Source organism: Pinus tabuliformis, chromosome 5_1 (genome assembly GCF_031772625.1).
Source record: "Pinus tabuliformis cultivar Carrire ecotype Pingquan chromosome 5_1, CPIR1, whole genome shotgun sequence".
Classification (NCBI taxonomy): domain Eukaryota; kingdom Viridiplantae; phylum Streptophyta; class Pinopsida; order Pinales; family Pinaceae; genus Pinus; species Pinus tabuliformis.
In genome coordinates this window covers 618,706,545-618,730,126 of record NC_142305.1, presented here as the reverse complement: position 1 = coordinate 618,730,126, position 23,582 = coordinate 618,706,545, and the positions used below count along the sequence as shown (strand labels likewise).

Sequence of the window (23,582 nt, the reverse complement as noted above, 5' to 3'; positions counted from 1 at the left end):
CTTATAGGATGGGAATAGAGAAGGAAGAGGGAATCCCGAATATTTTGCATAATATTTTTGACCGAAAAGGACAAATAGGATTCATTAGTGTTTGGTTAGAATACGAAAATGTGTTTGACTTAATTGGTTCCAATTACTCTTTGAGACATAATGTATAAAGGAAGGGAATATTAATATTCTCGAACAACGAGAATAATCCAATTTATCTTACTTCGAAACAAAAAAAAAAATTGAACGAGAAGCCGTATGAGGTGCAAATCTCATGTACGGTTTTGTAGAGTGACAGTGAAGAAAACTTATCTATCAACTTTTCCACTATCACCCCCAAAAAACCAAACTCTGCCTTACGTAAAGTTGCCAGGGTACGATTAACCTCTGGATTTGAAATCACTGCTTATATACCTGGTATTGACCATAATTTACAAGAACATTCTGTAGTATTAGTAAGAGGAGGAAGGGTTAAAGATTTACCCGGTGTGAGATATCACATTGTTCGAGGAACCCTAGATGCTGCCGAAGTAAAAGATCGTCAACAAGGGCGTTCTAGTGCATTGTATATTCTTATATCCAATATTTAAGAATCGTATCTAAGATGACTGGAAAAGTTGAAACAAGACCAGATATGATTCGTTCATTATGGGCAAATCCATAACTTACGGAGATCGAATCGATCATCAGTTCCCAACCATGGGGTGAATGAAACCCAATACATAGATCGGTTGCTAAAAGAATTAGAAAAGCTTTCATTGTATCGCTCAAACTATAGAAGAATTCTTGGATCCAAGAATTGATAATAGCGAGTTTATTCTTACCCAGAATGATATAAGCACTTATAAAAGCAAAACCTATTAGATTTGTTAATAAATGTGATATTATCTGGATACAATCTTCATTGTACATTTCGACCAATTGGATCGTTTCTTTGTGAATCTCTATACAAAGAGATTGTGAATGTGTTCCCAAAGAATCTTCCAGCATTCTTTCTAACAAGAATAGTTCTTCTATTTTCTCAAATCTTCCCAGAGCATTTTGTTCCTGGAGATAATCAAAAAATTTCTGAGATTTAACCGTATTCCACCAATTTGTAACCCAAGGCTCCAAACCTTTCCATAATGAAATAGGAATTACCAACTACCTTGGGAGCCCTTACCTACATATATTGTTCGTTCGCTTGTCCCGGTCACTATATCCTCAAATCCCGGAACTCCTCAACCCAAATATGCATTAAATAGATTTAAATTGAAAATTTTCTCTTATCTGATCGAGATCCCAGAAATCAATCCACCATATTGGTTGGCATTAGGCTTGAGATCATCCATTATATATGTCCCACTGCAAGTAGCTAGATGTAATGGACCGATCTACACAAACTTTTTAGTTTATGTTTACGGCCGATTTGACCATCTTATAAAACCTTCGTCCGCAGGTATCATAAGAATGGATTCGATTCTTTGTCTGTTTAAGAAGGAATATCTTTTCGTTTACGAGAATTTGTGTTTCCTTTTCGAGTGTTTGGCGCAATATGAGTGGACAATACTATGAATGTCTCGCGCGGGTATACCTCGGGATAAGCGTTATTCAATAGAAAAGAAAGATTTTATTGCCCTTTACAAGGAAATACTATTAAATGAACCTCTCCAAATTAGAGAAATTCGGAAACATGTGCCTCGATGGTCATCTGGTTTGATGATAGGTGAATATGATGACGTAGACCCAGTTCTATTATCATCGAATAGGATTCTTTCAAGAAAGGTCAAAGATACAATGACCTTTGATATTGGGCAAAGACGAATAGGAGTAGTTTCAAATCGTTATTCTGCCGAGGCAGATTATCGTCGGAACTTAATCCAAGGATCCATATGTGCTAAAAGACGGAAAATTATGATATGGAAGAGGATACAACCGAATGGACATTCCCTTTTCTTTTTGAAAAGAAAAGAAACACCCACTTATCCTAAAGATTATTATGACACGTCCGATTCTAGTAGAGTGGATAAGGAACAAATCGAGAAAGAAGTTAGGGAAAAAATCCAGAGAGTCGAAGATCCATTATCCCAACAAACAATTGCTGAGTCCTTATGTTTTAGGTGGCCAGAATTGCACTATTTCAGAGGTTTATTACTAATGGCTCAATCAAATATTAGAAAAAATATTATATTACCATCACTTATTATAGCCAAAAATATCCAAAAATATGGGTCGTATTTTATTATTTCAAGTCCCCGAATTTTACAAAGATGGGGAAGAAATGCACCTCATATTAAGTGGGTCATCTATGGCCATATATTTTCTAAGCTTTAATCATGCTTTGTAAAAGTTATGTCTTAATCGATTCTATGTCCCACTGCACCACCTCATATTAAGTGGGTGGACTATGGCCATATATTTTCTAAGCTTTAATAATGCTTTGTAAAAGTTATGGATTAATCGATTCTATTTCCCACTGCACCACCTCCCACCTCATATTAATGGGTCATTTATGGCCATTTATTTTTTAATCCTGCTTTTTATTTTTTAATCCTGCTTTGTAAAAGTTGAGCCATTTATTTTTAAATCATGCTTTGTAAAAGTTATGTCTTAATCGATTCTATGTCCCACTGCACCACCTCATATTAAGTGGGTCATCTACTATGGCCATATATTTTCTAAGCTTTAATAATGCTTTGTAAAAGTTATGGATTAATCGATTCTATTTCCCACTGCACCACCTCTATTTTTTAATCCTGCTTTGTAAAAGTTGAGCCATTTATTTTTAAATCATGCTTTGTAAAAAATCATGGATTAAACCCAAGCATAAGTTATGGATTAAACATGGATTAATAGATGATAGGAAGTTAATATTAATATTATAAAAATATAAAATTAATATTAATATTATAAAAATACGACTAGAATATGTCAACATCTTTTATTCTATTTGATAGAGATTAATTCTAATTATGTCAACATCTTTTGGTGAGAGCATTCTTTGCAGCGTCCCATGTGGCTATGTAGTATCCACATCTTGAACAACACTTGTAATACCTCAGGTGAGGGGGTTACCGATGGTTCTTCCGGATAGCTTGAGCGATGGCATGCTTTGTAAAAAATTATGGATTAAACGAAAGCATAAATTATGGATTAATAGATGCTATGAAGTTATTATTAATATTATAAAATATAAAATTAATATTAATATAAATATCATAAAAATACGACTAGAATATGTCAACATCTTTTATTCTAATTGAATAAAAATTATTCTAATTGAATAAAAATACGACTAGAATATCTCAACATTTTTCAACAACTAGAATAGCGATTAATTCTAATTATATCAACACCTTTTATTCTAATTGAAGAGATTAATAAGGACGTGTTTGATAGAGAGATTAATCTCTAAAGAGAGAGTAATCTCTGAACATTTAATAAGGAGATGTGTTTAACTAGAATAGCGATTAATTATAATTATATCAACACCTTTTATTCTAATTGAAGAGATTAATAAGGACGTGTTTGATAGAGAGATTAATCTCTAAAGAGAGAGTAATCTCTGAACATAGGAGATGTGTTTAATTAGAAGTGTAAGAGACGAGGCAAACTTGAAAGCTTCAAAGACTCGATTCATTCATCTACGAGCATTAAATCACAAAACTCGAATAACAATGTCTGCTACTACAGAGACGAACATTTAATAAGGAGATGTGTTTAATTATTAGTGTAAGAGACGAGGCAAGCTTGAAAGCTTCAAAGACTCGAATCATTCATCTACGAGCATTAAATCACAAAACTCGAATAACAATGTCTGCTACTACATTCATAAACAATGTAAGAATATCATTTAACCTATGTATTCAACCTATGATGTCAAATAATCAAGCAATTCTGGTAGCAATACTATGCTCACCTCGCTAACAACTTTTATCTATACAACACCGTAAGAGATATCTATCAAGATTTCTTTGCAATTTTATGTCAGCATTCTAGATGGACATCCCATCCCGAAGAGTATTGTATATAGAGAACTTGTCCCATCAAGAGCATAGAGGGCTAAGACATTTCGACCATATTAACCTAACCTGCACTTTTGAGGGAACCCCTAAGACCACTAACTCGATACTATCTAACAACCTTCATAATAAATCTGGAATAACCTTCGTATGCTGGAGTAACCTCTCAACATTTGATGGATACACATGCCCAGTTTCTCATGGAGAGCTAATGTTGTATGTCAAAATCACCTAATTCACTCTTCATTATCTCCTCATTATCACTACCAGAAAACATGAACCACGCCTTGGAATCCTCGTACAAGGTTTAAATGAAGTAAAAATATGCAGAAATACTTGAATAGCTAGCCCATACCTACTTGGTAAAGTCTGAATTGCGAAATTTTCTCATGAAATAAAAAGAAAGCAATTGTGATTTGAGTCGGAATTCCTCATGAAATCAAAAGAAAGCAATTGTGATTTGAGTCGGAATTTTAGTTGAAAGGGAATTCTAATCTGCCCGCATCTCGATTGATTTAAATTATTTTCCATACCTCGACTCATAAAAGTCAATTGAATGGGAATCTTACAGTGGAGCATGCCCATTGATTTAGAATGGATAAAAGTTATTAAATAAATAATTGCAAACACATGAAACTAATATTTGATTTAACCCCGGCATAATATTCTTGCCAGTAAATTTACTTCATTCACCCTATAATGTTGATGGAGGTCGTTTCCTATACTTTCAAGCTATGGGGAGTTTATATCAGGAAAATATTCTCTATCAAACAGCAGCAACAATATTTTTCCATCCAAGAGATTTAGCTCTTCCATCACTACTACTTTTTGTGTTTATAGCCCTTTAGCAACAAAATCAACACTAGTAGAGTAGTAATGAGCTTATTTATCTTCGGCAATGCATGATTTGTTTTGTTGAAAAGCTTAATTTGAAACATGAAGCACACAAGTTTAGAGTAGAAAACATGAACCACGTTTTTGGAATCCTCGTACAAGTTTTAAATGAAATAAAAATATCCAGAAATATTTGAATGGTTAGCCCATAATTACTTGGTAAAGTCTGTTTTACAAAATTTCCTGATGAAATAAAAAGAAAGCAATTGTGATTTATAATCTAAAGCATACGAATTTGAAGTGTATTTAGGAAGCTTGATTTGGTTTGGTTTTCTCTCTAATGGAGAGAAAATGCAATTACTACGGAAGGTGCCCCTCAAGATAGGTTTCCCCGCTCACCAGCGGGTGATTCGGGAAAACCACCCACCCACCCTAAAACTACCAACGGCAATATTCCCACACCCAAAGAACGGATTAGGAATTCACCCCCTCAAGATGTATTGTTTCCCTGCTCACGAGAGATTAGGGGAAACCACCCACCCACCCTAAAACTACCAATGCAATATTCCCACACCCAAAGGTGGGATTAGAGAAGATGATATCAATATGGCTAAATTCTTTAACACAAATCCCAACCATTAGAACTACAATAACATTCCATAGTATCCATACTATAAAGAAAACCATAAAAGAAAGAGGATTTAAAGTTACAGAGTACCTTCATCATTTCAAGTTGAGAAACAAAAAATAATAATAAAACTCCCTGGTAGAAATTTCGAGTACAATTATGCACCTGAGGATATTATTCATAAGGAGAATGCACTGAAGCTACATATTTGCTATTGGAAGTTTTGGGACATGGAAGACATGGCCCATCACCCTCACATTCAGGCCATACGTTGGAGAAAATGGCATCACTCTACTACAGAGATCATGGGCAAAAAAACTGACCATTTTCCGTCAGCATGGCTTCATTGGGAAGCTGGAAGGTATCGTGGCATTGATGAAGCACAATGAGTTTAGATCACACTCCATCCTTCATACTAATGCCAGCAATCATTCTCGATTCAACATCAGGAAGTTGGCATTACACCAAGTAGCTGGATCTCATTTGTGGGCATTTTTGGAATAGATTTCCATAAAACAGACTTGTGGCCTCGCTGCTAGCACGTCTCTGTTTCATGGGAACCTCCAGTAACATAAATCCTACCAGAAATAACACAACAGGAAATGTTCCTTCTAGGGCTCAATCATGAATGCCTTATAAATAAAAGATTCTATCCATGTACCATAAACCATCGTACAACTACGGAAGTTCTTGTGTGAGAATGATAACCTAGAATGAAGATCTCATGATTCAAAACTATAGGGTAGGCATTAAAAAACTAGATTTTCACCACCAATATAATCCAACAATCATGCATTTCCACACATATTCATCACGGTTCGAGAAGATAATGGCCCTCTCATCCTTAAATTACTGTTCATATTGTAAGCATCCCATAAATATATGCAGCATATTCTCCATTCTCCCATCTTCTTCTGAACGGTATAATACACCCCCAACGTCTGAAAATCATCAAGCTCTTGCTCAGGTTCCAATCATCTTCACACAGCAGCCTAACACGAGTCTTCTTGAATAATTCAACTGCAGTATTAAGCTTTGCATTCTTGAAACAATCTTGAAAATAGATCAGTCTGTTGATGTCACATAGACAATTTTTTGCAACCGAAACCAAGATTCTTGGAAAAATATTATCACATTCTGACTGGATGCACTCCAATATTTTAGTATTCATAGCACCATTGTCAGCAATAAAACCTGGTTAAAAATGAACAATTTGTATCACTAGCATTTTTTATCAGATGTATGATGAAATTAATACAATCCTAGCTATTTTCTTGTGTTAATTGCAATAAAATGTCAATAACTCCACTAACCCTAAAGCTGATAGCAGTTAAGTGGATGGATGCAATTGTTAAAAATTCGGTGAGGGTCCACGGGAATTGAGGATTCACGGGAATCAATACGAATCAATACTGTATAATGATGCCCTGGGCATCAGCTGATAGGGATCTCTCGAGTTTGGACAGATCTGGGATTATCTTAAATATTTTGAAAAGTTTGCCATGTATGCTTTGCAACCCCGTGTGTATAATAAGCAAATTAATCCAAATATTTCACAAGATCTCAGTGAAGCATTAAGACATGCATACAGCCTGTGTGGAGACTTGAGGAGTCAGGAATCTGTAAACTTGTAATCTTCGCGGCTTTTCTGAGAAAGCTGCGGGAAATTGAAATGGGGAAAACTAGAGCATTATGATAAAACAAAGGAAAAGATGGTGTGTATATGATATTCTATTAAAGCACATTTGATAGCTTGAAACCATAAAATAAAAATAAAACAGAGATGGGTGATGCACCTCTTTGATGCCCCTCTTTGATGCTGTCCTCTACAATGTCCAAGGTATGCAAACAGTAAGAAGGATGTCGAACTGGCCTTGCAGACTGTAAAAATGTACAGGAACAGACCTTGTAAATCATGATGAGACCACTGTAAAAACGTACAGGAACAGCATGATGAGACCACTGCTGGTTGAACAATGGGCGTATGCTGCAGAATGCTGCAGAACATGGGCGTATGCTGCAGAACATCCAAACTGCATATAAGCCAAAAAATTCACTTCCCTCCATACCATTTATCCTTGCTGCCCCATTAGAAAATGCATGTGGATGATGGCCGATGATGGCAGCAGATATAGGTCAATGTGAGTGGAAAGCTAGCTGTTGCCAATTAATGAATCCACATGCAGAGAATTTTTTTTTTTGTCTTCTAGGAGAGACTCTAATTCGTGTTTGACCACCAATCCATTTCCGACCAGAGCATGTTGTTGCTTATTGACCTCGTGCTCACCTCATACATGTTTCGGACCAGAGCATGCTGTTGCTTATTGACCTCGTGCTCACCCCATACACGTTTCGGACCAGAGCATGCTATTGCTTATTGACCTCATGATCAGACCACAGCATGCTGTTGCTTATTGACCTCTTTGAATTGAAAATCAGATTGTTTTATTTTCTCTATATTGCTTCGTTTTCTCCAAAGTTGCTCCATATGCCCTATCGTCTTATCTTTCATACACTTGCCTCGTTTTCTCCAAAGTTGCTCCATATGCCCTATGGTCTTATCTTCTCATACACTTGCTTCGTTTTCTCCAAAGTTGCTCCATATGCCCTATGGTCTTATCTTCTCATACACTTCTTGTTGAGATACTTCAAGTTGAATTAAATCTTTAATGCTTTCCATAATTTTAATAACATTTGCGGGGAAGTTTAAGCCCCTTTTCATACAGTCCAAACAAGCTTCCATGATATTCAGATTATCTTTCTTTGACCATACCAGCATTGTCCTCCTTTGTCTTCTCCCTCCCAGATTCCTGTGACTTCTTATTTGCCTTTATTCTCTTTTCCGGGTGATCAGAATCAGCCATTTTTATATGCTTCAAATTTCATTCTCTTTGCCGGGTGATCAGAATCAGCCATTTTTATATGCTTCAAATTTCATCAGAAGAGCTGATTTGCCATTTTTATATGCTTCAAATTTCATCAGAAGAGACAATTAGGGTTTGAACAATGCAATGCAGTATAGTGAACATGCTTCAAATTTCATCAGAAGAGGCAATTAGGGTTTGAACAATGCAATGGAGTATAGTGAACAGAAAAAGAGAAACACAAAGCCGAGTTTTATTCTGAATAAATGACAGAACACACATGATATTACTGTATAATTTATTTTTAAGTTAAGACATAAAATTAAAATTGTCTTAATTATAAAATTTAAGGTAACTAAAATAATAATTTGTCTAGAGAAACACAAAGCAGAGTTTTATTCTGAATAAATGACAGGACACACATGATATTACTGTATAATTTATTTTTAAGTTAAGACATTTAAAATTAAAATTGTCTTAATTATAAAATTTAAGGTAACTAAAATAATAATTTGTGTTTGAGACAAAATATTAATTCCGTCTTTAAAAAAGGTCTTAAATGTACTAGTGTCGTGTATTATTGTTTCAACTATTTCCTCTTAGGGTTTTTTATAGTTTCAATCTATTATTGTTTTTGAATGTATTTGTATCTTCAAGTTTTAGTTTGAAAGTATTTGTATCTTTTGGTTTCAAACTAATATATGCCATTTCAAACTAATTTATGTTTTTTGAGAATAAAACCATGGCCGCATGTTTCAAACCATTGTATTAAATGGTCGGTTAAACTATTCATATTAAACTATTGCATGTCCATGTCAGCGTGTTTTAAAATAAACATGCAGCAGCATGTTTTTTAGACTGGGTTTTTAAATGGCACTATGGGTTTCATTTAAGTCTGATTTAAACTATTTTAGAATCTGGATTTAAATTATTTTGAAACTATTTTAAAACTATGGTTTAAAGTGGAAAGTGGGTTTTAAAATGATTGTATGGGTTTGTATGGATTTCAATAAAATGTGGGTTTAAACTAATTTAAAAGTAGGTTTACATCTATATTATAATCTAGATTTAAATTATTTAAAACTATGGTTTCAAACTCATACATTGTTACGACTATTTTACAATCTGATTTTAAACTATGGTTCATAGTTTTAAAGTGGAAAGTGGGTTTTAAAATGGCTCTATGGGTTTCAATATGTATTTAAACTAATTTAAATTGGGTTTAAATCTATTTTAAAATTATGTTTACGACTATTTTAAAATCTCAGTTTAAATTACTTTAAAGACTATGGGTTAAAGTAGGCTTTAAATAACTTTAAAGCTATGGGTTTAGATAACTTTAAACCTATGGGTTAAAATAGGTTTTAAACTAACTGTATGGGTTCTAATAAAGTATGCATTTAAATTAATCTAAAATTGAGTTTAGATCTATTTTAAAATTTAGGTTTCAAAAATCACGGCGATCATAGCATTCACGGAAATGCAACATAAACACATAATCACAACTAGTCACAAATTTAAGTAATTCTATGTGCATATTTAGGTAATTATATGTGCATTTTGTTAGATTTATTGCTTATATGTTTCAGATTTCTAGTGCACACCGGGTTTCTATTTTCTATTTAAATTTCTATTAAAGAATTAGAGAATGAATTTAGAAAATTTCATAATTATATAATCATAAAAATGCAGCTTTCCTAGCTTTATTGGTGAATGTCCTCTCATTTGCACTCATGGGTTTGTGTATTTGCACTAACATTCATATTCAAGTGCCCTTCTATTTTATTAGATTTCTATTTAAGAATTAGAGAATGAATTTAGAGAATTTCATAATTATATATTTTTAAAATTCAGCTTTATTGCTTATATGTTTCAGATTTCTAGTGCACACTGGGTTTCTATTTTCTATTTAGATTTCTATTAAAGAATTAGAAGAATTAGAGAATGAATTTAGAGCATTTCATAATTATATACTTTTAAAAATGCAGCTTTCCTAGCTTTATTGGTGAATGTCCTCTCACTTGCACTCATAGATTTGTGTATTTGCAATAATATACATATTCAAGTGCCCTAGTATTTTATTAGATTTCTATTAATTATGTTTCAGATTTCTAGTGCACACTGGGTTTCTATTTTCTATTTAGATTTCTATTAAAGAATTAGAGAATGAATTTAGGGAATTTCGTAATTATATACTCGTAAAAATGCAGCTTTCCTAGCTTCTTTTTTTTCAGAGCGAAAAAAGCTTGATTGTGTTATATAAGATATATAAAAAACATACATATTACATCATGATATAGCTTGTAAAAAGCGATCTGGCCTAATGTCAGAAACAGAAGCAGTTCCGGCCTAAAGTCAGAAACAGAAGCAGTTCCAGATATGACAGATGGTCAATAAGTACCCCATAGTAGGCAACTAGACAGCGAAAAGTTTCAGAGGAAGAGAGAATAACCTAGATAGATAGAAGATAGCAAAAAGCATATCCAGCATAATCCAGAGGTGCTTAAAAGATCATTTCAACCATCAGGGAGGGGAAAGCTTTCCTAGCTTTATTGGTGAATGTCCTCTCACTTGCACTCCCAGATTTGTGTATTTGCACTTATATACATATTCAAAGTGCCCTTGTCTTTTATTAGATTTCTATTAAAGAATTAGAGAATGAATTTAGAGAATTTCATAATTATATACTTCTGAAATTCCTAGCTATCTTGGTGAAGGTCCTCTCACTTGCACTCATGGGTTTGTGTATTTGCAATAAAATCCATATTCAAGTGCCCTTGTATTTTATTTATGCTTTTACTATAGTTTAAAAGGGAAATCATTGTATTTAATGTGTTTTTACTACAATTTCAAACTGAGAGTCAAGATAGGACAACGTTGCCGTTGTCATACTCCATTACCCAAAGCTCCCATTCCACTTACCCTAAGTTCCCATTCCACCTACAACAACAGTTAGATATTGCAATATTGCACAGTATGCATACTCCACATGTTGCACAGTAAGCATACACCACATGGTGTTGCACAGGTTGATTCCACTTCCTACTAACTCTGATATCTAATAAGTTGTGATATATGTGAGTAGCAATAATTTAGGCAGATTTAATAAGTCGCTTAATAACTTCCCTCTAATAAGTCGCTTAATAAGTGTGACATATAAAAGAGGCATATACCAGTAATTTTATAATTCCACTTCGCTCCTAATAAATGCATGATATAAATGAGGCCTAGCATTAATTTTATAATTCCACTTCACCTCCCACTACTCTAATAGATGACCTAATTAGGGAAAATGATTGTGTATGATGGATAACTATGGATTGATTCTATTTCCCACTCATGAAGTCTAATTCTAATGGGTATTCTAATTCTAATTCCAATTTTATGTTGAAAATGTAGCAAGTTAAGTTCTTCTGGCTTGTGCCTTAGTCACTGAAGACCGCGGATTTGTCTTTCTATAGCATGAGTGTGAGCTCATGAGACAGAGTTCAATTACGATGAGTTTATTTCCAATTTACTAGAATGATCATCAAGATTGCATGTGTAGAGCTGGAGCTTGTTACATGGAGTCTTCTTCAATTTGACTACAAGACGAGGTGGCAATTACAAGTTCAGTTAGAACAAGTTTAGTCTTCAGTGATGATTGGAGAATGGAATGATCATCAAGATTGCATGTGTAGAGTTGGAGCTTCAGTTACGTGGAGCCATGTGTAGAGTTGGAACTTCAATTACGTGGAGTCTTCTTCAATTTGACTACAAGACGAGGTGGCAATTACAAGTTCAGTTAGAACAAGTTTAGTCTTCAGTGATGATTGGAGAATGGAATGATCATCAAGATTGCATGTGTATAGTTGAAGCTTCAGTTACGTGGAGCCATGTGTAAAGTTGGAGCTTCAGTGACGTGGAGTCTTCTTCAATTTGACTACAAGACAAGGTGGCAATTACAAGTTCAATTAGAACAAGTTTAGTCTTCAATGATGATTGGAGAAAGAACGAGTTAAGACTCCAGTGTTGATTGGAGAGAGAACAAGTAGAACCCTCAATTAACTCGCAATCATAACTCAAACTTCCAAATTGAGCTCAACCTCCTTGCATGCTCGAATTGGATTTATAAAGAGGACAAAGACATAGGATCGAGAACGAGTAGAACCCTCAGTTAACTCGCAATCATAACTCAAACTTCTAAATTGAGCTCAGCCTCCTTGCATGCTCGAATTAGATCTATAAAGAGGACAAAGACATATGATCGATCATTATTGTGAGATCATTCTTTGTGTGTGCGCGCAAAATTGAGGAGCTTGCGCCCTAAGATTTAGGAGCACAAGTGCGCTAAGAAATAGGGAGGAGCTTGCGCGCTAAGATTTAGGAGCACAAGTGCACTAAGAAATAGGGGCCTCTAGTGCACTAAGAATTAGGGAAATAGGGCTCAAGTGTGCTAGGAAATAGGAAATAGGAGGACTAGTGCGCAAGGATTTAGGAGAAGTGCCCAAGAATTGTGGAGCATAGGATCAAGGATTCTCAAGGCAAGTCATGGCTATTCAGTAGGAGACCACAAGGCTATTCAGTAGGAGCTTTGTGTTCTCAAAGAGATTGCTAGTTGCAGTAAGCAATGTATAGATCCAATTGCTCAAGAACAATCAATAATATACCACAACAAAGAAACCAAGTTTTCCCTTTTGTGTTTCCTAGGTAAACAAGCATGTCAATTTCTGTGCATGTGTTTTTTATCTCTCACAGTTTCCTAGGTAAGCAAGCATGTCAATTTGTGTGCATGTATTTTTATCTCTCTATTATTTTTCATTGTTTATAAATTGTTAAGAACTCTATATTTTGGTGAAGTAAATTTCGTTTTAGTTTTCAGGTGTCTTGTTTTGAGTAAATCATCAAAGTAGTTGCAGAGTTCCAAGAATATTAAAATGGTACTAGGGCAGAGTTCTCACCAACACCAAATTAATCGATCAGTTGAAGGCTTGTGCTAGAGTTTTGAAGATTAGTTTTTGGATAGGATGGTGTTCCAAGGACTAAGGGCAAATCACTGTTTAGAGAGAGCCTCGAACTTATGCTCATGGAGGGAGCATATCTCAGTGGTGTTGGAAGATAATCGGGTGCTAGAATTTGCAAAGAATCAAATAGTTCCACCTAAAGATGCCCAACAATTGTCGAGCATAACAAGAATGTCTTGAGAAAGATAAAAAAAAAAAAAGCCTTGAAAATGACATCAAGGCCAGCCATGAGAATCATTCTTGAGGGGGCCAAAGACCATATTGTCCCTCATCTCCATGGGAAGAAGACAACATATGAGATGTGGAAAATCATCTTAGGTTTGTATCAAGGTTCTAGTGATGCAAAGAAGCTTGCTCTAAAAGACAAACTAAAGAAATATTCGAATCAGCAAAGGAGAGCTCATCATCACGCATCTTTCCAAGTTCACCCAAGTTCGGGGTGAGCTCGCTGGAGTGGGCGAGACTTTAGTAGAATCAGCAAAGGAGAGCTCATCATCACACATCTTTCCAAGTTCACCCAAGTTCGGGGTGAGCTCACTGGAGGGGGCGAGACTTTAGTAGACAATGACCTTGTAAGTCTTGCACTTTGGGGACTTCATAAGTCTTGGGATAATTTCCAAGACGCAATCAATGGCAGAGAAAATATTAAAAGCTGGTAAAGGTTGTGGTCAGACTGCATCCAAGAAGAAATCTGAAGAGGAACAAGAGTTAAGAAGATCAACAAAGACAAAGGACAACGAGAACTTTGCATGGCATGCAAAGGCAGCAAAGCCAAGAGCAAAAAGAGCCAAGGAAAGGCCAAGTCCAATCAAAAGGGTGAGAAGAAGAAGAAAGATCTAAGCAATATCAAGAGCTTCCATTGCCATCAGTTCAAGCATTATGCCACTAAGTGCCCTAATAAGAAGAAGGGGTCCGGTAAGGATCATAAGGTTGCATCAACTAAGGTAGATGAGTTTTCTTTTCAGTTCGAGAAAGACTTCTCATTGATAGCTTGCATGGCAAGCTTAGTAGGCAGCAGTGTATGGTACATTGATTCTAGAGCATCCATCCACATGACCAAGAACAAAGAGTTCATCTAGTTGAAGGAGAAGGACATGTGATTTCATATTGAGCTAGGAAATGATGGCAAGTGCTTGACTAGGGGAGTTGGTATTGTCAGCTTTAGGAGGAAGTTTGAGAGCTCTCTCCACCTCAGAGATGTCCTCTATGTTCCAGGCCTTAAGGAAAACCTTGTTTCAGTGGCTACCCTAAAGGATTAGGGTTATGATGTCATCTTCAACAAAGGTAAGGCTTACCTCAAGCACTTAACTTTTGGACCAATGAAGCATATTGGTGTGAGGATGAAGAATCTCTACAAGTTGTAGGTTGAGACATGCACAACCTTGAGCAACAAGGTAGGAAGTGCACATAGAAGAGACATGGGGGAGCTTTGGCACAAAAGCATGGGGCACTTGCATCATGGGGCGTTGAGTATTCTTCAGCACAACCTTGAGCAATAAGGTAGGAAGTGCACAGAGAAGAGATGCGGGGAAGCTTTGGCACAAACGCATGGGGCACTTGCATCATGGGAGGCTGAAGATTCTTTAGCAAAATACCACAGAACTATCACAAGGCGTATTTGACCAACATGATGTGTGCAAGGGCTACACACTTGGAAAATATGTCGAGTCATCTTTGCAAGGCTGACACAAGAGAACCAAATGGATTTTGGAGCTAGTACATTCAGACATATGCGGGCCCTTCTCTTCTCCATCTCTCATGAGACACATAAACTATGTCGCTTTCATAGATGATTATTCTCGAAAAACATGGATCTCCTTTATGAAGGATAAGGGGGAGGCCTTCTCCAAGTTCATGGAGTTTCAGGCATTGGTAGAAAACTAGACTGGGAAGAAGATCAAGGCATTGAGGAATGACAATGGCTGGGAATATATCTCTAATGCTTTCAAGGACATGTGTGCCAAGGAAGGCATTAAGAGAGAGCTAACAACACCCCATAACCCTCAGCATAATGGGGTGGCTGAAACGAAGAACCACAACATAGTTGGAGCGGCCAAGGCCATGTTGCATGACCAAAAACCGCCTGTGTCCTTCCAGGCAAAGGCTTGCAACACTGCAGTATTTCTGTAGAACATGAGCCTACATAGAGTATTTGAATGCATTACACTGGAGGAGGCTTTCACAGGCAAGAAGCATGATGTTTCTCACTTTCATGTCTAAGGCACAAAAGTTAATTGCCATGTGTCCAAAGAGAGTACAAAGAAGCTCGAGCCCACAGTTGATAAGGGAATTTTCATGTGTTACAATGAGATAGCTCAGGCATACAGGGTGTACATACCATCGGTCCATCACTCAAGAAGACAGTTATGAAGCGAGACGTGAGGTTTCAGGTTGGAATACCTGAGGAAGAAGGAGCCTCAACAAGTATCATAGAATGATTCTAAGCTATGAGGCAAGCACACTGCACAACAGGATGACCAAGAGTCATTATAAGATGAGGAGGAGAGACCAGGATGAGTGAAGGCAGCCACTTAGTCGTGTCTCCCTGTGCTCAGTGTCTCCTAGCATAGGGAGGAAGAGAGGTTAAATCAAGAGCCCACAAAGAGGTTATTTCAAGAGGCCCAAGAGCAAGTTGAGACTCCTAGGTCTATGTTCAGGCAGATCTAGCAACCATATAGATACATTAGATATATGGCATTAATGACTGAGTTGTTGTACACAGAGCCTTCTTGTTATGAGGCAGCCTCTCAGCAAGTTTGGTAGGATGCCATGGAGGAATATTCCTCCATGAAGAACAACATTTGGGAGATTGTGCCACGGCAAGAGGGCAAATCAATAGTAGGTTCATGTTGGGTGTACAAGGTGAAGCATGGAGCAAATGGGAGTGTGGAAAAGTACAAGGCAAAGTTTGTGGCCAAGGGCCTTGTAGGTTAAGGGCATCTACTATAATGAGATGCTCACTCTAGTGGCACGTTATTCATCCATCGAGACGATTTTGGCACTTGCAACTCAAATGGGGTGGAAGATCCACCAAATGGACATAAATAATAACATTCCTCAACGGGGTAGTTGAGGAGGATGTTTATATGGAGAAGCCAAATGGGTTTGAGACTTTCAACAGACACTGATGTATGTTTATTGAAGAGATCTCTTTATGGGCTCAAGCAAGCACTGAGAGCATGGTACATTCACATTGATAGCTACCTTCGAGGATTGGGCTTCACTAAGAGTGACGCGAATGCCAACCTATACTAAATCACGGTTGGAGGGCTTCCACTCATTCCAGTGCTCTATGTTGACGATCTTATATTGATTGGAGTAGACAACTTGATCCAAGATTGCAAGGAAGACCTTCAAAGGGAGTTTGAGATGAAGAATATAGGGCTTATGCACAATTTCCTCAAGCTAGAGGTATGGTAGGGTGATGAGGAAATCTTCATGGGTCAAGGGAAGTACAATACAGGAATCCTCAGGAGGTTTCATATGCAAGATTGCAAGCCCATGATCACACCTCTAGTCACAAACTAGAGGAAGGTGGACACTAGCAAAGCAGAGAGAGTAGATGTTACATTGTACAAGCAATTAATTGGGTTGTTGATGTACTTAGTCAACACACAACCTGATATTTATTTTGTAGTGAACCACCTGATATTTATTTTGTAGTGAACCAGTGGAGCCAATTTATGATGGATCCTACCAAAGTTCAGTGAGTTGCTACAAAGCATGTTTTGAGATATCTCAGAGGCACAACATATTATGGATTATGGTACAAACAGGTTCTTGGAGTGAGGCTTGGGGGCTTCACAAATGTAGATGGAGTAGGGAGCTCCACAGATCGGAAGAGTACTTCAGGTTGCATCTCCAACATTGGGTCACCAATTGTTTCCTAGTTCGACAAGAAGCAGAGATCAGTTGCACTCAATTCAACAAAGGCTAAATACATAGCTGCTAGTTTGTCAACATGTGAAGCTATCTAGATGAGGAAGTTATTGTGGGACTTTTTAGGCAAAGGATGGAGCACACAATGATACACTCTTACAATTAGAGTTGCATTAAGCTCTCTAAGAATCCATTGTTTCATGATCGTTCCAGGCATTTCAAGATCAGGTATCATCATTTCAGGGACTATGTACAGAAAGTGATACACTGTGACAATTAGAGTTGCATTAAGCTCTCTAAGAATCCATTGTTTCATGATTGTTCCAAGCATATCAAGATCAAGTATCATCATCTCAGGGACTATGTACAGAAAGGGATAGTGAAGCTACCATACATTTCAACAAAGGAGCAGACAACAAATATCTTGACCAAGGCATTGACTAGAGGCAGTTTCATCTATTTCAGATATATGTTTGGAGTTGTACATCATCCCTTCCTCGATAAGAGGGAGGGTTGAAAAATGTAGCAAGTGGAGGTATTTTGGCTTGTACCTTAGCTAGTGAAGACCAAGAGAAGGACAAAGGAACATGATCAATCATTATTGTGAGATCATTCTTTGTGTGTGCGCGCGCAAAATTGAGGAGCTTGTGCACTAATATCGAGGAGCACAAGTACGCTAAGAAATAGGAGCCTTGAGTGTGCTAAGAAATAGGGCTCAAGTGCGCTAGGAATAGGAGGCCTAGTGTGTGCAAGGATTTAGGAGAAGTGTGCAAGGATTGTGGAGCACAAAATCAAGGATTCTTAGGGCAAGTCAAAGCTATTCAATAGGAGAACAAGTGTTTTCTCAAAGAGAGATTGTTGGTTGCAGTAAGCAACGTGAATTTTAATAGATCCAATTGCTCAAGAACAATCAATAAAATACCACAACAAAGAAACTATGTATCTTGGTGAAAGTAAATTTGGTTGCTTATAAATTGATAAGAAACTATGTATCTTAGTGAAAGTAAATTTGATTTCAATTTTCAGTTGCCTTGTTTCCAGTAATTCATCTAAGTAGTTGAAGAGTTTTGAGAAAATTAACATTTTAATCATACTTTGTAAAAGTTATATACTAAACCATGGATTGATAGATGATAGGAAGTTAATATTAATATCATAAAAATATGACCAAAATTAATATTTATATCATAAACATATGACTACAATATGTCAGCATATTTTATTCTAATTGATTTTGAGATTAATCTCAAAACATTTAATAACAGGATCTGCTTAGTTAAAAGTATAAGAGACTAGGCCATGCCATTTATATTTGAAGCTTGAATGCTTCAAAGACTGGAATCATTCATCTAGGAGCATGAAATCACGAGACTCGAATAAAAAATAAGTTCATATATGAAATCCCTCAAATAGAAGGAAGGCACATTAAAGTGAAAACCAATCTGCATTTGAAAATGCCAAAAACAACAAAAACCAAAGACAAGTGAAAAGCAAACATTTCATAACAGGATTTGCTTAATTAGAAGTGTAAGAAACTAGGCCATGCCATTTAGATTTGAAGCTTGAACGCTTCAAAGACTGGAATCATTCATCTAGGAGCTCACGAGACTCGAATAAAGAATAAGTTCATATACGAAATCCCTCAAATAGGAGGAAGGCACATTAAAGTGAAAACCAGTGCATAAGTTCATATATGAAATCCCTCAAATAGGACGAAGGCACATTAAAGTGAACCAATCTGCATTCGAAAATGCCAAAAACAACAAAAACCAAAGACAAGTGAAAAGCAAGCTACAAAAACCAGAGACAAGTGAAAAGCAAGCTTTAAGCTTAGCAAAGCAAGTGATGAAGACGAAGCATATTGGAAGCTTACATCCAGAGTTTCAGCCTTACAGATAATAATAGCATGAAATATTTTCACAAGAAAAATGCATGCACAGCTCTCACTCGACAAGATGCATTCACAATGTTGCAGTGTATATGTTGTAATTGGCAAACATAAAGCAGAATGCATGCTGTCACTCGACAAGATGCATTCACAATGTTGCAGTGTATATGTTGTAATTAGAAAACATAAAGCAGAATGCATGCTCTCAGTCGACAAGATGCATTCGCAATGTTGCAGTGTATATGTTGTAATTGGAAAGCATAAAGCAGTGAGTATGTTGTAATTGGAAAACATAAAAGGTAGACCTTAAAGACCCTCGAATATGTTATAATTGGAAAACATAAAACGAGACCATAAGGACCCTAGAATGCTCAAAAACAGTGCATCATTACATCTTATTTTAATTGGAGGATGCTTTGAACTAATTATTTCCTTTGGGAACTGCTTTTGTGCTATTTATGCTTTGAAGTCTGTTAGTAGTGTGTACCTGTTCCCTATCTATGAAGTTGAACATAGAAATATTTTCAAGGGAAGGAATATGCATACACACCTCTCTCTTAACAAAATGCATGGAAAATCTTGCCACTGGAAACAACTAAAAATACAGAGGCCTTAAAATCATTAAAACATTTTGAAGAACTATGCATTTTACAATGAAACTTATCAGTACCCAGAACATCACATTTTTTTAAAATTCAAATGCACGGCAGAGAGCTTTGACTAATCATTTCCTTGAACTGCTAAGTTCAACATGGAACTAGATTTGTATGATTTACGCCTATTCCCTGTTTCGTTTAACGCCTAGAACAACTGCGAGAAAAAAGAACATGCAGCGTGTAGTGAAAGAAAAACATGGTGCTGTATAACAGTTTCTCTTTAAACCATTCCATTGGAAACAATAAAATCAATGAGAATGCAGTCTAATTTGTTCAAAGATCAGAGCCTTAGGTTGAACCAAATATGGGCGGCACTCTGACCCATAAAGATGGTAAAAAGCGCTTAAAAGAATGGAACGCTAAAAAAATCCCAGATTCTGGAAAAACATCAGGGGGCTTCCAATTATGGTTGAGTTTATTACACTGTCTCCATCAGTGTGGCAGGCTAATGAAAGCTCAGACATGCAATGGGCTATTTAGGGGCACAACAATTTTAGCCGTGACAAAATGGCATCCCTATATATGAGTATTATTCTACAACTTTGAGAAGATGCTTATTGCTTTTTAAAGGACAACTATTCTTTGGTTGACAACACAATTTCACGAGAGAAGATGTTGATGAAAGGTGCTTAAATTTCCTTGCAATGCCAAATTTTATACAGCGGCTGATTCATATATACTAAAATAACGGAAGTTGTAGAATTAATGCCTTATTCTGCTAGGTTTTGCTAGAACGTGTTATTTGACAAAAGAGTTGGTATAGTTTTCGAAGGACAACTACTTTCTTGTCAGAAATACAACCTCAAAAGTAGTGAAGACAATAAAAAACAAAATCAAAATCGTGGCACCATTCATTGGTTTTCTTCTAAACATATCAATTTAAAAATGAAAAGATTGGCAAGCAGACATGCTTACAAGTTCTTCTTTTCAATTCTACCCATTCCATGGATACAGCTCGGCACAACACAATTTTCCAGCATCTTTGCCTCCAGCGTCTGTACAGAAATAATCTCTCTCACAATAATAATTCAAAAAATACTAATAATAAAAAAACTCTCACGCAATAATAATTCAAAAAATACTAGTAATAAATCACTGTCAGACAAATATATTCAAAAATAAAAACAAAAACAGTGCGAACTCGTTTTACCAGTAAAAATTGGGGCATTCTACCTGGATCCCAAAAGTCTCTGGTACAAACCGCCATGGATTTCAGACATGGCGATACCGAACGCTTTTAGAACATTAAAAATGCTGCTTCTCACATCCACAATAGAAAAGTGGAATGGATAAAATATAATAGAAAAGCGGAATACATAAACTAGCAGAGTGGTTTGGGGATTACATAGCTGGAGTGCACTAAAAACATACTGCTCCGCATGTAGAATAGGAATGTGGAATGGAGAGGCAGGGTAGGGAGGAAATGGAATTAGGGTTTCATAGCTGTCAGTGGTATCAGATGGCATGCCTACTTTTCAGAAGCAGCTCTCCACCCGTCCATAATCACATTCACGTTTCAGAGGCCACTCTCCACGCGTCGAACGCTCATGAATAATAATCACATTCACGTTTCAGAAGCAGCTCTCCACGCGTCAAACACTCATGAATAAGTTAGGTAAGATTCTCAGCGTTTTCAAAACCTCCCCGCAGTCTTCCACATGACTTATAAAATTTTCTCGAAAAGAAAATCTTTCATCTTCTTTCTTTTTCGGGCGGGGTCTTTAATGATTTCATTGTTATTTAAAAATTTAATAATGATATTTGTATAAGAAGTTATATTTATTATAATTTAAGAGTAAAAATATTTTTTGAGTGAAAGAATATAGAAAATTGTCAGCGTTGATGTAACAAATTAAATTCTGCCTCTTGACGATTTCAATTAACTTATAATTTTTCTGTATGGAATTTATTAATATTGGCATAATGTCTTCTATAATAAAATCTATATAGTATATAAAAAATGTCCTATAAAAAATATTATATACAAGTAAATTTATTATTATTATTATTTTAAATTTATTATTATTATTTTAATATTATATACAAGTAAATTTATTATTATTATTTTAATATTATATACAAGTAAATTTATTTATTAAAAAAATAAAATAATTATTATTGATCTGATGATAGACTCAACAAACTAGTCCGAAAGGTTGGTTTCATAAATTATTCACAGATTTTTCCATAAGCATAAAATTATGAATATAATATTTTTTTTGATTTAACAAGATTATTCTTTCATCATATCCAATTTCTCATCTCTATTAAAAAATAACAGAAAATTTGAACCCAAAATATTTGTAAATACAAATTAAAATCTTTACGACTTAAAATAATTTATTAATTATCTGTTAAAAAGACATACTTTGAAATTTTGGATCATTCACTTATTTTTTTTAGTTTCAAAAAATATGAATACCAAACAAATTAAATTTTAAGTCCACCTCCTTTTCAATTATTATTATGTGATCTCGTTGTAAGTTAACATACTTTGTAATATTTAATATCTTTAATATTTGTATGAAATATATTAGAATTTATTTAAAATATTAGTTAAATTTATTATAGTTGATATTTTTAAATTTTGTTTTTTAAGTAAGTTTTTTTGTAAATGGGAAAACTTATCATAACTCAGTTGTCAAACTAGATATTTTAAATTTTTTTTTTTAATGGGTAGGAAAACCTATCATAATTCAATTGTCAAATCAGCAATGGGGACATCCATCTCTAGTTGTTAATAGCAATGAGGACATCCATGTCTAGCTGTTATAGTTGTTAATAGCAATGAGGACATCCATGTCTAGCTGTTAATTGTGAATGCAGACTCACTCATCACCATTATTCAATGAAAACCACCCCACCTGGAATAACCAGTTGGTGGTCCTTAAAGGGGCACCCCACTTGGAATAACCAGTTGGTGGTCCTTAAAGGGGCACCCCACTTGGAATAACCAGTTGGTGGTCCTTAAAGGCGCTGTGTTTCACTCCTGCCAAATGTCTCTAAGTCTTGGGCGTTTAACCTGTTTCCTTAACTCCAAGGAAGACGAGCTCTTATCCAAGCAAAAGCAGGTTTAGGGCATACTCTAGACCCTATTTTTTAAGTAAATTATAACCACACACCCAAAATACATATTTATATATTTCAAATTTTATATGAAACTAAAACAAAGTTAATCTCAAATTATAATGCGTATAAAATATAACATAATTAAGTTAAAACCTTAAGTTAATAAATTGTTATTAATGTTGTTAAATATTCGAATGATTTTTTTGGTTAATTTCTCTGAGAATAGATAAAGTAGCTTTTTTAAAGAGCGTAGTCAAACTTATAGATGAAATGACTTTTTGCACGACTATTTTTCTGGTTAATTTTAATCAAAATCCGTTAGAAATTTTTAAAAATTTAGGTATAAATTGTTTAATCTCCATCATTCTAGTGCCCTAGTTTTTAGGGTGTTGAATCCATTTATGCATTCAAAAATGTATTTTAAACAACAAAAAGTCTTGAAATTGGTATAAATTGTTTAATCTCCATCATTCTAGTGCCCTAGTTTTTAGGGTGTTGAATCCATTTATGCATTCAAAAATGTATTTTAAACAACAAAAAGTCTTGAAATTGTATTGTCTGATTTTAGTGAATTCGAGTGAAAAAGGTTATAGTGTTATTTCGTCTATAAGTTAGACTACCTCTTTTAAAGAGCATAAACATTTAAATGTCCATTCAAAATAAGAAAGCTTTATAATATTTGCAAAATGAAATATTGAATTAAATAATAATAATGATAAAATTAAGTATTAAATCAAATAATAATAATAAATGATATTATCTTAATTAAAAA

The 23,582-nt window shown here is 35.3% G+C and overlaps 1 protein-coding gene across 17 annotated transcripts in view; it reads right to left on the bottom strand.

Annotated features, from left to right (window-relative positions):
* Positions 1 to 5,556: 5,556 nt before the first annotated feature.
* Positions 5,557 to 23,582, bottom strand: part of LOC149166447 (uncharacterized) — a 110,817-nt gene continuing 92,791 nt past the window's right edge. For 6 of the 17 annotated variants that reach the window (XM_089432595.1, XM_089432600.1, XM_089432601.1 and 3 more), the window contains 3 exons: positions 20,657 to 20,736; positions 7,248 to 8,418; positions 5,591 to 6,645 (listed from right to left, as the gene is read on the bottom strand). In XM_089432595.1, the coding sequence (XP_089288721.1) occupies positions 6,308 to 6,645; positions 7,248 to 7,518 (609 nt within the window). In that variant the 5' untranslated portion in view covers positions 7,519 to 8,418; positions 20,657 to 20,736 and the 3' untranslated portion in view covers positions 5,591 to 6,307. Of the gene's footprint in view, positions 6,646 to 6,764; positions 7,109 to 7,247; positions 8,419 to 20,656; positions 20,737 to 20,891; positions 21,417 to 23,582 lie in introns of those variants that run through there. The other 11 variants (XM_089432603.1, XM_089432604.1, XM_089432606.1 and 8 more) reach the window with 8 other exon arrangements.